Source organism: Phycodurus eques, chromosome 11 (genome assembly GCF_024500275.1).
Source record: "Phycodurus eques isolate BA_2022a chromosome 11, UOR_Pequ_1.1, whole genome shotgun sequence".
Lineage (NCBI taxonomy): Eukaryota > Metazoa > Chordata > Actinopteri > Syngnathiformes > Syngnathidae > Phycodurus > Phycodurus eques.
In genome coordinates this window covers 533,059-544,365 of record NC_084535.1, presented here as the reverse complement: position 1 = coordinate 544,365, position 11,307 = coordinate 533,059, and the positions used below count along the sequence as shown (strand labels likewise).

Genomic DNA, 11,307 nt, shown 5'->3' with positions numbered 1-11,307 from the left:
GCAGCAGCAGCAGCATCATCAGTAGCAGCAGTAGCAGTGGCGCCAGCAGCAGCATGCCCATGAAGGTACAAACGAAAGAAAATGTTTACGCTCAGTGACATCTGGCTTTGACTTTCTATTCAGACTACAAGACAAATTTGGTCTTTCACGATGGCACTATGTCACACTACTGCCGCAAAACGTTGCTGTATCTCAGTCCGACCCTGGCAACAACACACATTTGGTCACGAGACCACCACATCCCATCTTTCACGATCCCCGGGCTTTATCTTGTCAAATCAAACAGTCTGGGAGTTGGGACCGCAAAACATGTCACCGCGACCGGATACATCTGTTCACATGGCGACGACGCCATCGGATCGCGGCAATGTACTGTGTTGGAAAAAAGACCAAAAAGAGGGGAAAGAAATGTGTAGTGTTGCATGTCGTCACTGGGTGCTCGAGAGAGGACGTTTTGGTCTGTTCATCCAAGGAGGGTTTGAGGTATGTTCGCATACTTTTAAGAAGGCTCGCACTAATGTTTGGACGTAAACATGACGTGATTCTGTCGAATCGTGCTCTAAAGCGTCAGTAAACATTGGTTTGTGCTCGTGAGTAAATGTTGACGTCGGTGAGCAAGGGAGGCGATGCGCTGGTCATGTCACAATACACTGAAGTCAAACATGCTCGACTTCTCATTTCGGTATCGTCGGGTCAAATCGTTGTCGCACTACAAAGACTTCTGTCTTTTATATATATATATATATAAATATAAATAATATGTCAGGCCCTATCTGGGAAATCGCCCACGATAACAAATCAGCCAGTAAACTAGGCATAAAAGGAGGTACGTCATCTTTGTTGTCACACGTGAACGTGGAGTAAAATTTTATTTCACATTTTAACCACTAATTTATTTTTGACTTTATTCAACTCAAGCTTAGTTCCCCCCCTTTCTGGGATTTGCTGTATATCTCCAGACAGCTGCAAGTTTTTCCCATAGCATTAACTTGCATCAATTTTCTCCGAAATAATAGAAATACATCTTATAGGGACCGAGACCTGCTGCAAATAATCACATTTTCCCCTCCTTAAAAGGTATATAATCACCCATTGATGCCCCAAGATGGCAGCAAAGCATCCATCCATCCATCCATTTTCTGATGCGCTTCTCCTCACACGGGTCGCGGGCATGCTGGAGCCTATCCCAGCTATCATCGGGCAGGAGGCGTGGTACGCCCTGAACTTGTTGGCACCCAATCGCAAGGCACACATAAACAAACAACCATTCGCGCTCACATGCACACCTAGGGGCAATTTAGAGTCTCCATTTCATGCATGTTTGTGGGATGTGGGAGGAAACCGGAGTGCCCGGAGAAAACCCGCGCGGGCACGGAGAGAACATGCAAACTCCACACAGGCGGGGCCGGGGATTGAACCCCGGTCCTCAGAACTGTGAGGCAGACGCTCTAACCAGTCGTCCGCCGGCAGCAAAGCACTTTTGTAGAAATCAAGCTCCCCGACTCAGTTCCTTGGTGCCAAAGCATGTTGTTGCTTTGACCCTAGTACAAAAACAGCAAATAGATGAGATTATTAGACCATATAACAGGAGATAGGCCCCCCCAAAAAAAATCAGGAAATAGGTGAATTTGCGAATGCCGAACCACAAACATTTGGGGGTAATGTACATTTGTTCTGTTTGGTCAGGGATAATGTGAAAGTAAGGGCTGCTTCTTTTGTCAAAACATTTCCTGAATAAATGACTTGGCAAGTGTTCAACACCTGAACATCATAAAATGATGCCGTCTAACTGCATGCACCCAGGAGTACACCCCATCAGAATCAGAAGCTCTTTGTCTCTTAAAGGGAAATTGTTGTTGCAGCAGGAGCACAAAAAGGACAAGGTACACAATGATAAAATAAACAGTGAGAACTGAGAATAATACTATGAAAAGTGTAAAAAATCAATACAGTAAAAGAAATGCTGTACACAATATCACAAACAAATGTTCAGTCCAGAGCTCATGCCAAAAATAAAAAAAGTGCAATGTGCAAATGAGCAATGGTAGCAGTCTGAAAACAACAACCTAAGGCCTAATTGCCATGCAGTGAAAGAATTGCACTGGAGATAAATGAAACATGGAGTCTTTTCGTCCTCCTCTGAGGAGGCCTAAGCCGACAGCCTGAGGGCAAAAGCTCAAACTTGTTTTGGAATGGATGGTTAGCACTGTTCGTCAATGGCTTCCGCTTTCCTTAGGAACACGAGCCCGGCCTGCTGACTTCCTTAGCTCTTTCCTGCCGTTTTAACAACACTGCAGAAGCGTTTATTTATTTATTTATTTTTCTTTCCCCTCCGGACAAGTTCAGATTTTTAAAGCCACGCAACAATACTAAAGGATAAAACAGATTCAATAAAACTTGTAAAAGAGAGTCCTCATCTCAGTAGAAACATGGAAGGTTCTCATTTTTTTTCATAAAGTCCAATCTTTTCTGAAGCTTTTTGGGGGTAAAATCAATATGAAGTTCGAAAGGAACACCTCTAGGAATTGGTCTTCACCATCTCAACATTAGCACCTTTCATAGCAATTGGTGGTGGAAAAGAGCTTGACTTTCTCAAATCAATGATCATGCCTTGGTTTTTGGCACCTTCAACTCGAGAGATGACTCGTCTCACCGAGCTACAAATGATTTGACAGCAGGCCCGTTGTCCTGCTCGCCCCCCTGTAGAAGACTAACTTTAAAATGCGTCTGTTGCTAAAGCTGCTGTGGCACTGGTTAGTGAAAAGCAGCAACCTTGAGGAGAGCCAGTTGGCAAAATACAACACACTGGAAAAAAACACCGTTAACTCTCACACACTGTGTGACCTGTTAGTTTAAGTCAGTTATCCAACTAAATCAGTTCCGATTCAAATGAAAGTGATGGAGGCGGAGTATCAGCGAGTAGAAAAGTGTTAGATGGTATCGAAGGTTGAGAAGTTAATGACTGAGTCCGGCATGCATTTACTGCCCCCCAAGATGCCTGAACAAAAAGTGTGGTATTGTGACTACTGCATCCACAATGCCTGTCGGCCCTATACGCAAACTGCAGTGGATCAAGGTGCTGTTCAACATGCAATAAAAGTTTGGTTTTTATCTTCTCAAAAGTCTTCATCACTGAAGAAGTCAGAGCTAGAGACCTGAAATTCCGTGCTTTGGGAGAATCACTCTTTGCTATTGGAACAATAATTGAATGTTTTCAAACCTGGGGTACTTCATGCAGCTCAAGAAACAATGAAAACATGGAAAATCCTCCGTGCAGGTTTTTAGTACTCAGCCAAATATATCCGGTCCAGGACTCTTAGCCTCAGCTTTCTTCAAAAAATTTGGGACGTCATTCACATCAATAAAAAATGGTGAAGACATTGGCAATGTATCATTTAAAACAGGTCATTGACTAAATCTTTGTCTGAAGTGAACACCATTAAGTGAAATGTTCTCATTCCCCTTATTTTGGAATTCTGACATTGTTTTCATTCCAGGCTTTCTTTAGGTTGTTCCTTCTCAGCTGTTACCTTAGTTTAGCCCTTTTTATTTCAGACCTCACTTTTTTTTTTTTTTTAAAAAAGACAAAGGGTAAAAACATCACCTTCATTAAAAGCCATTTTCCTTTTATGAATAAATCCCCTGGTATCTTTAATGACTCATGGTTTGTAATTGGGAAAACGTTACATCCTTATAAAGGATCACAGTCTCTGCAGAAGGAAATGTAGCTGCATACATCATCAGTTAGTTCATCAATATCCGAAAAGATCTCCAGAAATAAAGACCAGTCTGTGCCGTCAAAACACCCTTGTAGGGCAAGTAAACTGTTGTTGCTCCAGACGCTAACCGTTTTTGTGCACGTCTTTTCCCTCCTCAGCACAGATCTGTAAGTAGGAAAGAGGTGAACACCATTTTGATCTGAGGAGCCCAGTGCAGGTCCTGCCTCAGACTTAAACACCCCTTTGATAGATCCCTAACATAGATCTAGAGTTTTGTTGCGCCTTGTAGGGCAGATGATGTACTCATAAAAATTGTTCAGGGAGTTCTTGAAATTGAAATGATTGAAATCACCTCAAATAAAATTTGGTACATCGGGAGAAATTGATTGTTGGTCGTGTGTCACTAAGGATTGTGCCGGTAGCAGATCTGACGTCAGCTTTGGGGTGGGTGTAAACCACTGTGACAAATATTTGAGGAAATTCCCTTGCAGAATAGATCGGCCTAACAGTAACAGTTAGGCGCAGGGTGGCTGTTCAGCGATGATGCCGGCTTTCGCGAAAGCTCGGACAACAGTCAAAGCGGATACCTTAGCCCAGGCAGCCGCAATGCATTCACATATGGTGGCGTAACTCGCCCGGCGCTGCCTCCCAGGTGTGTTCGCCGTCTCTCATCCATCGCTCCCACGCCGCTCGCAACTTCACTTTGAACGCCTCGTTTACACCAATGTCCAGCGGTTGGAGTTCGCTGGCAGTTGCTGCGCCACGGTAGTCCTTGCGGGGATGGCCAGGTGTGGCGGAGGTAAGCGGACGTACTGTAGGTAGCTTTACGTAATGTTCTCTAATTGGTTTATCGCTGCCAGCGTACGTAGTGTACGTATTGCGTCCCTGTGTCGGCAGGAAATGGCCCGACAGTCAATCAATTGGAGCGCTTACCAAAATCGCACATTTTTTTTTACAGATTTTGGAACTCAGTGCGCACACAAGGCGCACCGGGTTAAAAGGCGCACCGTCTATTTTTGAGAAAATTAAAGGCTTTTAAGTGCGCCTTATAGTGCGGAAAATACGGTACATGACTGCACCAGCTGCGGTTTATGTACAAGCATACTCTTCCTCTCTAAGTTTTACTCGTCACTTCACTGTCCCGATCCACACAGGGACACAAAGCCGCTGATATCCAAACGCGAGTCACAGTCCGAATTCAACAGTCGTGTCTCAGTAAACGCCAAGGTGCATTCCTGAAATTGCCGCAAATGCAGAACACGACCCTGTAGTTCGGTCTTATTTCTCCGAGACTGGACATTTGCCATGATCATAGAGGTGCAGAGGAATACGGTTCTTACTCTGGAGCCTCCTGATTTGCTGGCGCACGCCGCCTCTCCTTCCGTGTTTATGACATTGTGGCTCCCCAAAGTTCTTCTCCTGAATTAAAAAACCAAAACCAAAAGATAAATCCTTTGCAAGGCTTTTGTCCAACCACGAGTGTGTAAGCGCATTCGTGGCTAGGTAGCTCCATCTTAATTCTGAGAACCTCACCTATGTACGCACTTGTTTGCGAGGGCTGGTTATGCCATGTAAAGTTCACACTGAGCAATGCAAATAAAAGCAAAATGTCCACTTTGGGAGAAACTCTCTCTACCAAAAAGTCTCAAAAGTGTATGGGTTGGCACTCCTCTGCCAGCTCAAAGTATTTGAGACATTTTCTCTCATTTGGCTGCTGTCATGGCCTCTTCCCAGGGGTACTCTTATCAAGGTGACAGATCTCTCTCCCGCAGACCACAAGACGTCTTCTGGTCGGAGAGAAGTTGTGACGAGCTCTCCCGGGAAGACAAGCAGTCTTTTAAGGTCTACCGGCATTTGACACTCCTTACCTGGTCTGAGGATGGTATTATCCTGTGTGGGTGCCCTGCTCATTTTGCCTGGCCTGACAAAAGCGGCTAGCGCAGGCCTTGTTGTTCCCTGGGTAAAGTTTGCTGCCACCCTACGTCTTTCCAGGAGGTCTGCCACCTTGGAGATTACATGGTTGTGGCGCCATCTAAAGCGTCCTTGGCTCAATGCCACGTTCCATACTCAAAGAACATGCTGGAGGCTAGCATTCGTGGTAGTGCGCAGCGGCCAACCGACTTCACAGGGAAGGTTCTGGGGGCATGGGAGGGTGTCGTAGACTGCTCTGATCAGGAAGCTTAGCCTGCTCTGCTGCGTCCTCCGTCTGTCCAGCTGATCTGCACAGTAGCTTCCCATCGCGTCTAGGCTCCCTGACTGCTCTGGCCTTTATGTGGAAGCGCTCCTGCTCCACCCTGGTGACTTCGTCCACCACCATGGTCTTCCGTTACCTCACGGTGGCTTTGGACCAGAAGAGTTGTGGGGCGGCCCAGCCTAGGCCAGCATGACCTGTCTGGGTTGACCCCATCATCTATTGGTATCGCAGGCTGGCGACGGTATTCTCCACTTCAGCAGATGCTTTCCGAAATATTTGCGGCTCAGAAGCACTCCAAACCTTTCAGCGTGGATAAACGACTCATAACGTGAAAAGAACGGTCCCACCCCTACCCGTACATAGAAGTAATCACCGAGTTGCAGTGCGAGGCGCTGTGCTCGTGGTGAGCTCGCTAGTGTCGCTTCGGCAAAACGAGTGGCTTAAAACTGTCCCACCACGCAGTACTGCTTTGCCCCTCAAGAGGAGCCAATGAGTGGCCAGAGTGTCGTTCATGACAAAGAACACAATTTTTTCGAAGGCCGCAAAGCTTGTGTTTGGCGCCGCCCACTGCTGGCTCGTTTGATTTCAGTACCGCCAGTCAGCTATCATGTATTATAATGATAATACATTTTGTTTTCTTTTTGAAAAGAAAAATGTTTGCACAGGTAAGAAACTTAACATTTTGTAATCAAACTTTTTCTGGTCTCATCGAAGCTCAGATTAACTCTCCTCTATCTTCATTTTTTAGCAGAACATCTCGGAACCGAACCAGCCGCCGGACATTTCCCCGACTCCGCCCCCTGAGCCGTTTGAGTACTACGATGCTGGAAACCATTGGTGCAAAAACTGTAACCTCACCTCGGGCTCCATGTTTGATTTCTTTACTCACTTGCACAGCAAAACCCACCGGAAGGTTTGTCATTGTTTTGTTGTTCTTAACAATTTTACTACTAAAGCTCAGTCAGGAAAGCTAGCATCTATGGTGATGAGCACAAGAGCAGTCAAATGTCCGCATGTTGGTCTGACGTCCGGATGGCGGTGGGATATCGGTTGGATGTCCGGATGTTGTTGTGTTCAAAGCAGTGCACGTCTTGTCTCCTTTACATCTTGTGAACCAACTTATTTTTGTGAGCTATGGCATCTTTGCTGATGTTGTCTCCTGATCCTGTCCAGACTTTGGACCCCTACGAGCGTCCGTGGGCCCTGTTGCCGAGCAAAATGGCAAAGACATCGCAGACAGAAGAGAAACAGACGAAACCGGCTAAAGGTACTTGCTGTCCTTGTGGCTCTGGGGATTGGTCACTCTCTGTCTCCATGTCTGTTTGGACCATCTCGTGGTTCCAGGTTGGCTTAGTCCGGATCTATCTGTCTTGACTATTAGGAGGTTAGAATCTTGTTTATTCTCGGGTTTCTTGGTGAAAGAACCCGGTCTCTAAAACAAGAGTGAACTGTAAGATTCCTGACAGACCACCGCCTTCTGTTATTCACTCCCTTTAAAGCTGCCATGAACACCGCTTAGTGCCTTCTTGTGTATTAAAAATGTGGGATGTGTCTTACAGGTTCTGAGTTCTTAGTTCCTGTGCGAGGATTTTTCTGTCTGCTGTGTGAAATGTTCTTCGGAGACGCCATCTGTGCAGAGGAGCACGTCACCACTCACTGTCACAATAACCAGTACAAGGTATTGAACACCTGTCGCCTCCTGGTAGCGCTCATGAACACGCTGTGACAACGTGGCTTAGCGAGGGAATGACTTAAGTTATCTTAGAGAGTAGGGCGAAGTGTAAAGTGCGTTGGCGTCTCCCACTGTCTGCCATGACATGGTCTTAAGCGGCACACAAATACTAAAAACCAAACCAACACATTCCACTTTTGACAGATGCTCTGAGAAGTGACATTCTTATCATTGTCACAATTCCTTTATTGCGTGTTTTTCCCCCCCACCATTTTGTTCTTTGTATGGATATGTATGCAATGTAGCATGTGACGTACCACACATGCTATGCATTAAATTAATAACCGATGAATTCCAAATATTCCACAGCCTCAGCGAGAGGTCGTAAACATTTCACCCATTTGTTTCTCTCTCTCTCCCGCTCCTCAAGAAAAAAATGTACAAGAACCCACTGTACGAGCAGAGGAGGAACCTGGACCGCCAAGCTGGGCTGGCCTCCAACCCCTCAGGGAAAAAACGCAAACATGAGGAAGACAAGGTTGACAAAACAAAAGGAAAAAAGGAGAGAAAAGACGGAAAGGACTTTGGCACAGAAGATGCCTCGTCGAAAGCTGTAAAAGAGGAAGAGAAACCAAAAGCATCGAAGAAAGATGATGATCTTAAAAATACAAAGACTTTTTACCCAAGGAAAGAGGAGGACGAAAAGTTAAAATACAAGAAGAGTGACAAGTACCGTTGGAGCACAGAGGAAGAGGAGAGGCTGAATTGGAGGAGAGATGAGGAAGAGCGACACAAACAAAGCCAAGAAGGACGCCATTATCGACATCACAGACAGGAAGAGAATCCATATGAGCACCCGCCACGACATGATGACAGACACAAATTAGACAAACATGAGCGTGAACGAGAAAACTCAGAGAAGGACCTACAAGGTGTCAGCAAGCAGCTGGAAGGTGTGGTCAAGCCCTACGACCCACCCAAAATCTTCTGTGGACCAAGTCCAGCCATGAGAGCCAAACTCCTCAAACAGAGCCCGGACGCAGCAAGACTGGCACCGGCCTTCGGAAAGTTCACCTGGAAGAAACGGGAGAGTCAGCTGGCCAAAGACGCCCAGAAAGCTGCTGCTGAGTTCATCAAGGAAGACGAAAAAGCTGCCAAAGACGCAAATGTTCCCATAGACGACTCCTTTGCAAAGTCCATGGCCTTCGCCAAGGAGATTGCTCAGAAGTTGTCTGTCACAAGCAGCTCACCTGCGCCGTGGGTGTCAAGTGGCACCAACCGGTCACGGATGCACACCAACTTTGCAGCCCCTGTCACAGCACTAAAGAAAATGTACACTGTGGGAAACCCTGCACCTCTGAATACCGTCCCCTTCGCACCCCCTCAGGGCTCAGGTAGAATACTGCCACCTTCAGGAGATGGACCCATTTTTCCTTCTCTCAAGAAATTGCCAGAAACTAAGCAGGATATTCCGAACACAACGACCTCTAAGCCAGAGAAGAGGCCTGGCCAACCTGTGTCTCAGTCAGTTCAACAGTTGTCTGGTCCTGGTCCGTCAGTATCCAGAGCAGCCTCACATGTGTCACGTCCTACCCTTGCAGTTGTCAGACCAGCTCCAGCTGTGTCAACTCCTACCCTGGAAGTTGTTAGACCAGACCTATCTATGTTAAGTCCTACCGTGGCTGTAGTTAGACCTGCTCCACCATTGTTCCATTCTGCCCCATCAGGCCAGAGATCATCTTTACCTGTGTCAAGTCCACCCTCGTCGGTTCGGAGAGCACCTCCACCCGTGTTTCCGTTGCCGTCCAGCCACGCTCCACCACCATCCAGGGTCGTGGTGAACCCGGCTCCTGAAGTATCGCGACCTGTCCAGTCAGTTGTTGAAGCAGAAATGGTGGACATGGAGCCAGATGTGGCGGCTCCTGGTGTTCCAGAGAGTGAGCAGACTCACACAGTGTTTGTTAAACCTCCACCATTCTTCAGCATGGTGGATGGAGGTCAGAGGTCTGACAAACCAAAAAGTAACCTGGCTGCAGCTAAAGCCCAGGACTTATTTGGTATCTTCTACAGCTGTAAGGACAAACCAGGACCCTTATCCTTGGCAAAGTCAACTCCAGCAGACATAAGTGAGACTCTTAAAGGTCCATGTGTACCCCACCTTACAGCCCAACTTTCAAACACATCTCCGCTGCCAAATCCTGAACTAGCGTCAAACCCCCAATCCCAGCCCCAGTTAGATCTTCAGATTGAATCAGTTTGGTCTTTGCAGAGCAGCACCGAGCGAGCACCTGAGGGCGCTCTGGTCAACAGTTCTGTTGAAAGTCGACATGAAGAGCGTCCTGAAAGCACATCAGCACACGCATCGCAAACTCAGCAGGTCAAAACTTGTGAACCCAAACCACTTGATGAAAACCCTCTCGGGGGCCTTCCGGAACCACTCCAAGAAACGCCTCCACCGACACCGACGGAGCCCAAATCGACTACTGGTCCTAGAGCACGAGGGAAAAATGCTCAAAAGAGAACTCCTCCCGCCTCCCATGTGCCTGTCCGACAAACCCGATCCCAAACCAGATCCCAGAACAGGCAGCATCTTCCAGAGCTTACTCCAGGAGATGCTGACCGGAAGCTCTCTGAGTTTCCAGGAGGTGCTGACCGGAAGCTCTCGGAGTCTCCAGGAGGTGCTGACCGGAAGCTCTCGCAGTCTCCAGGAGGTTCTGACCGGAAGCTCTCCCAGTCTCCAGGGGATGCTGAGCGGAAGCTCTCAGAGTCGTCACATGGTTGCTCTGGGATTCCTCAAGGTGACGGAACAGCACAATTAACAGCTGACAATCTCCACTCTTCCGGACTCGTGGCTGATTTGGATCTCGAGTAGGTGGAGATGTGAGGTAGCCTCCTTTTTAAGGTTCTAAACCTTAGCAACGTATCAATAATGGATGGTTTGTTTTAGAACATTCTTTTGTTTTTGATCTGAGATTCCATGAAAGACTTGGATAACATTTTCTTCTCTGTTATACAGGGATTGGTCCAGTACCTACAGAGACTCAAATCACAATTTTCTTTGTTTAAAAAAACCAAAACCTTTGTCATTCCATGGTTACAAACTGATTTTTCCCACCCCTCATATCTTTTCCTGGCTGAACATTTGTGAGGTCACATACGCTTGACTTTTTTCTTTTTTGATTCCACTCGGTCGATCTGCTTAGACTAGATTCGTCCGAGTGGTCTTCCTCTTTGGAGAACCTTGAAGGACGGACTGGGACTGGCACACTTAGCTCAGTGAGTGTATGGAATGTGTTTCCCTTTGCTTGTCTTGTTCAAGATGTTTTATTAAAAATTACTTTGGGTCAAATGCTTTCTCTCCTGTCATTTTTTGATTTTTATTTTTAAATCATCGAGAGTTTACAGGTAGCGCATATGAATGAACCTTTCGTCCTAAATGGAATGAATGAATGATTTGGTATGAAGGTAATGTGTTATTGTACCTCCTGCATAAAAGATAGCAAACATGTTGGCCAGCTCTTGTTTTAACTTGACATTTGAACGACGATGTCACTTTAACTGTCATGAATCCAGTAGTGATGTCATCAACGGGCAGTTTAGCTGGTTGTTTGGCTTTCAGGTTGGAGGTGTGTTGCTGGGAAGTATGGAGGACCAAGAGTGTCAACATTAAGTAAAATTTATCATTAAATAAATGTGCCGTGAATTATGTCTTTCAATTTTTA

General features: G+C 46.4%; 1 protein-coding gene across 3 annotated transcripts in view; it reads left to right on the top strand.

The window, feature by feature from the left end:
- Nucleotides 1-10,935, top strand: part of znf318 (zinc finger protein 318) — a 27,804-nt gene extending 16,869 nt beyond the window's left edge. Inside the window, exons 7-12 of one of the 3 annotated variants that reach the window (XM_061689259.1) lie at nucleotides 1-65; nucleotides 6,662-6,826; nucleotides 7,087-7,180; nucleotides 7,473-7,591; nucleotides 8,016-10,470; nucleotides 10,602-10,935. The exon at nucleotides 1-65 is cut by the window's left edge and continues 300 nt beyond it. In XM_061689259.1, coding sequence (XP_061545243.1) covers nucleotides 1-65; nucleotides 6,662-6,826; nucleotides 7,087-7,180; nucleotides 7,473-7,591; nucleotides 8,016-10,457 — 2,885 coding nt within the window. In that variant the 3' untranslated portion in view covers nucleotides 10,458-10,470; nucleotides 10,602-10,935. Of the gene's footprint in view, nucleotides 66-6,661; nucleotides 6,827-7,086; nucleotides 7,181-7,472; nucleotides 7,592-8,015 lie in introns of all 3 variants that reach the window. The other 2 variants (XM_061689261.1, XM_061689258.1) reach the window with 2 other exon arrangements.
- Nucleotides 10,936-11,307: the final 372 nt, after the last annotated feature.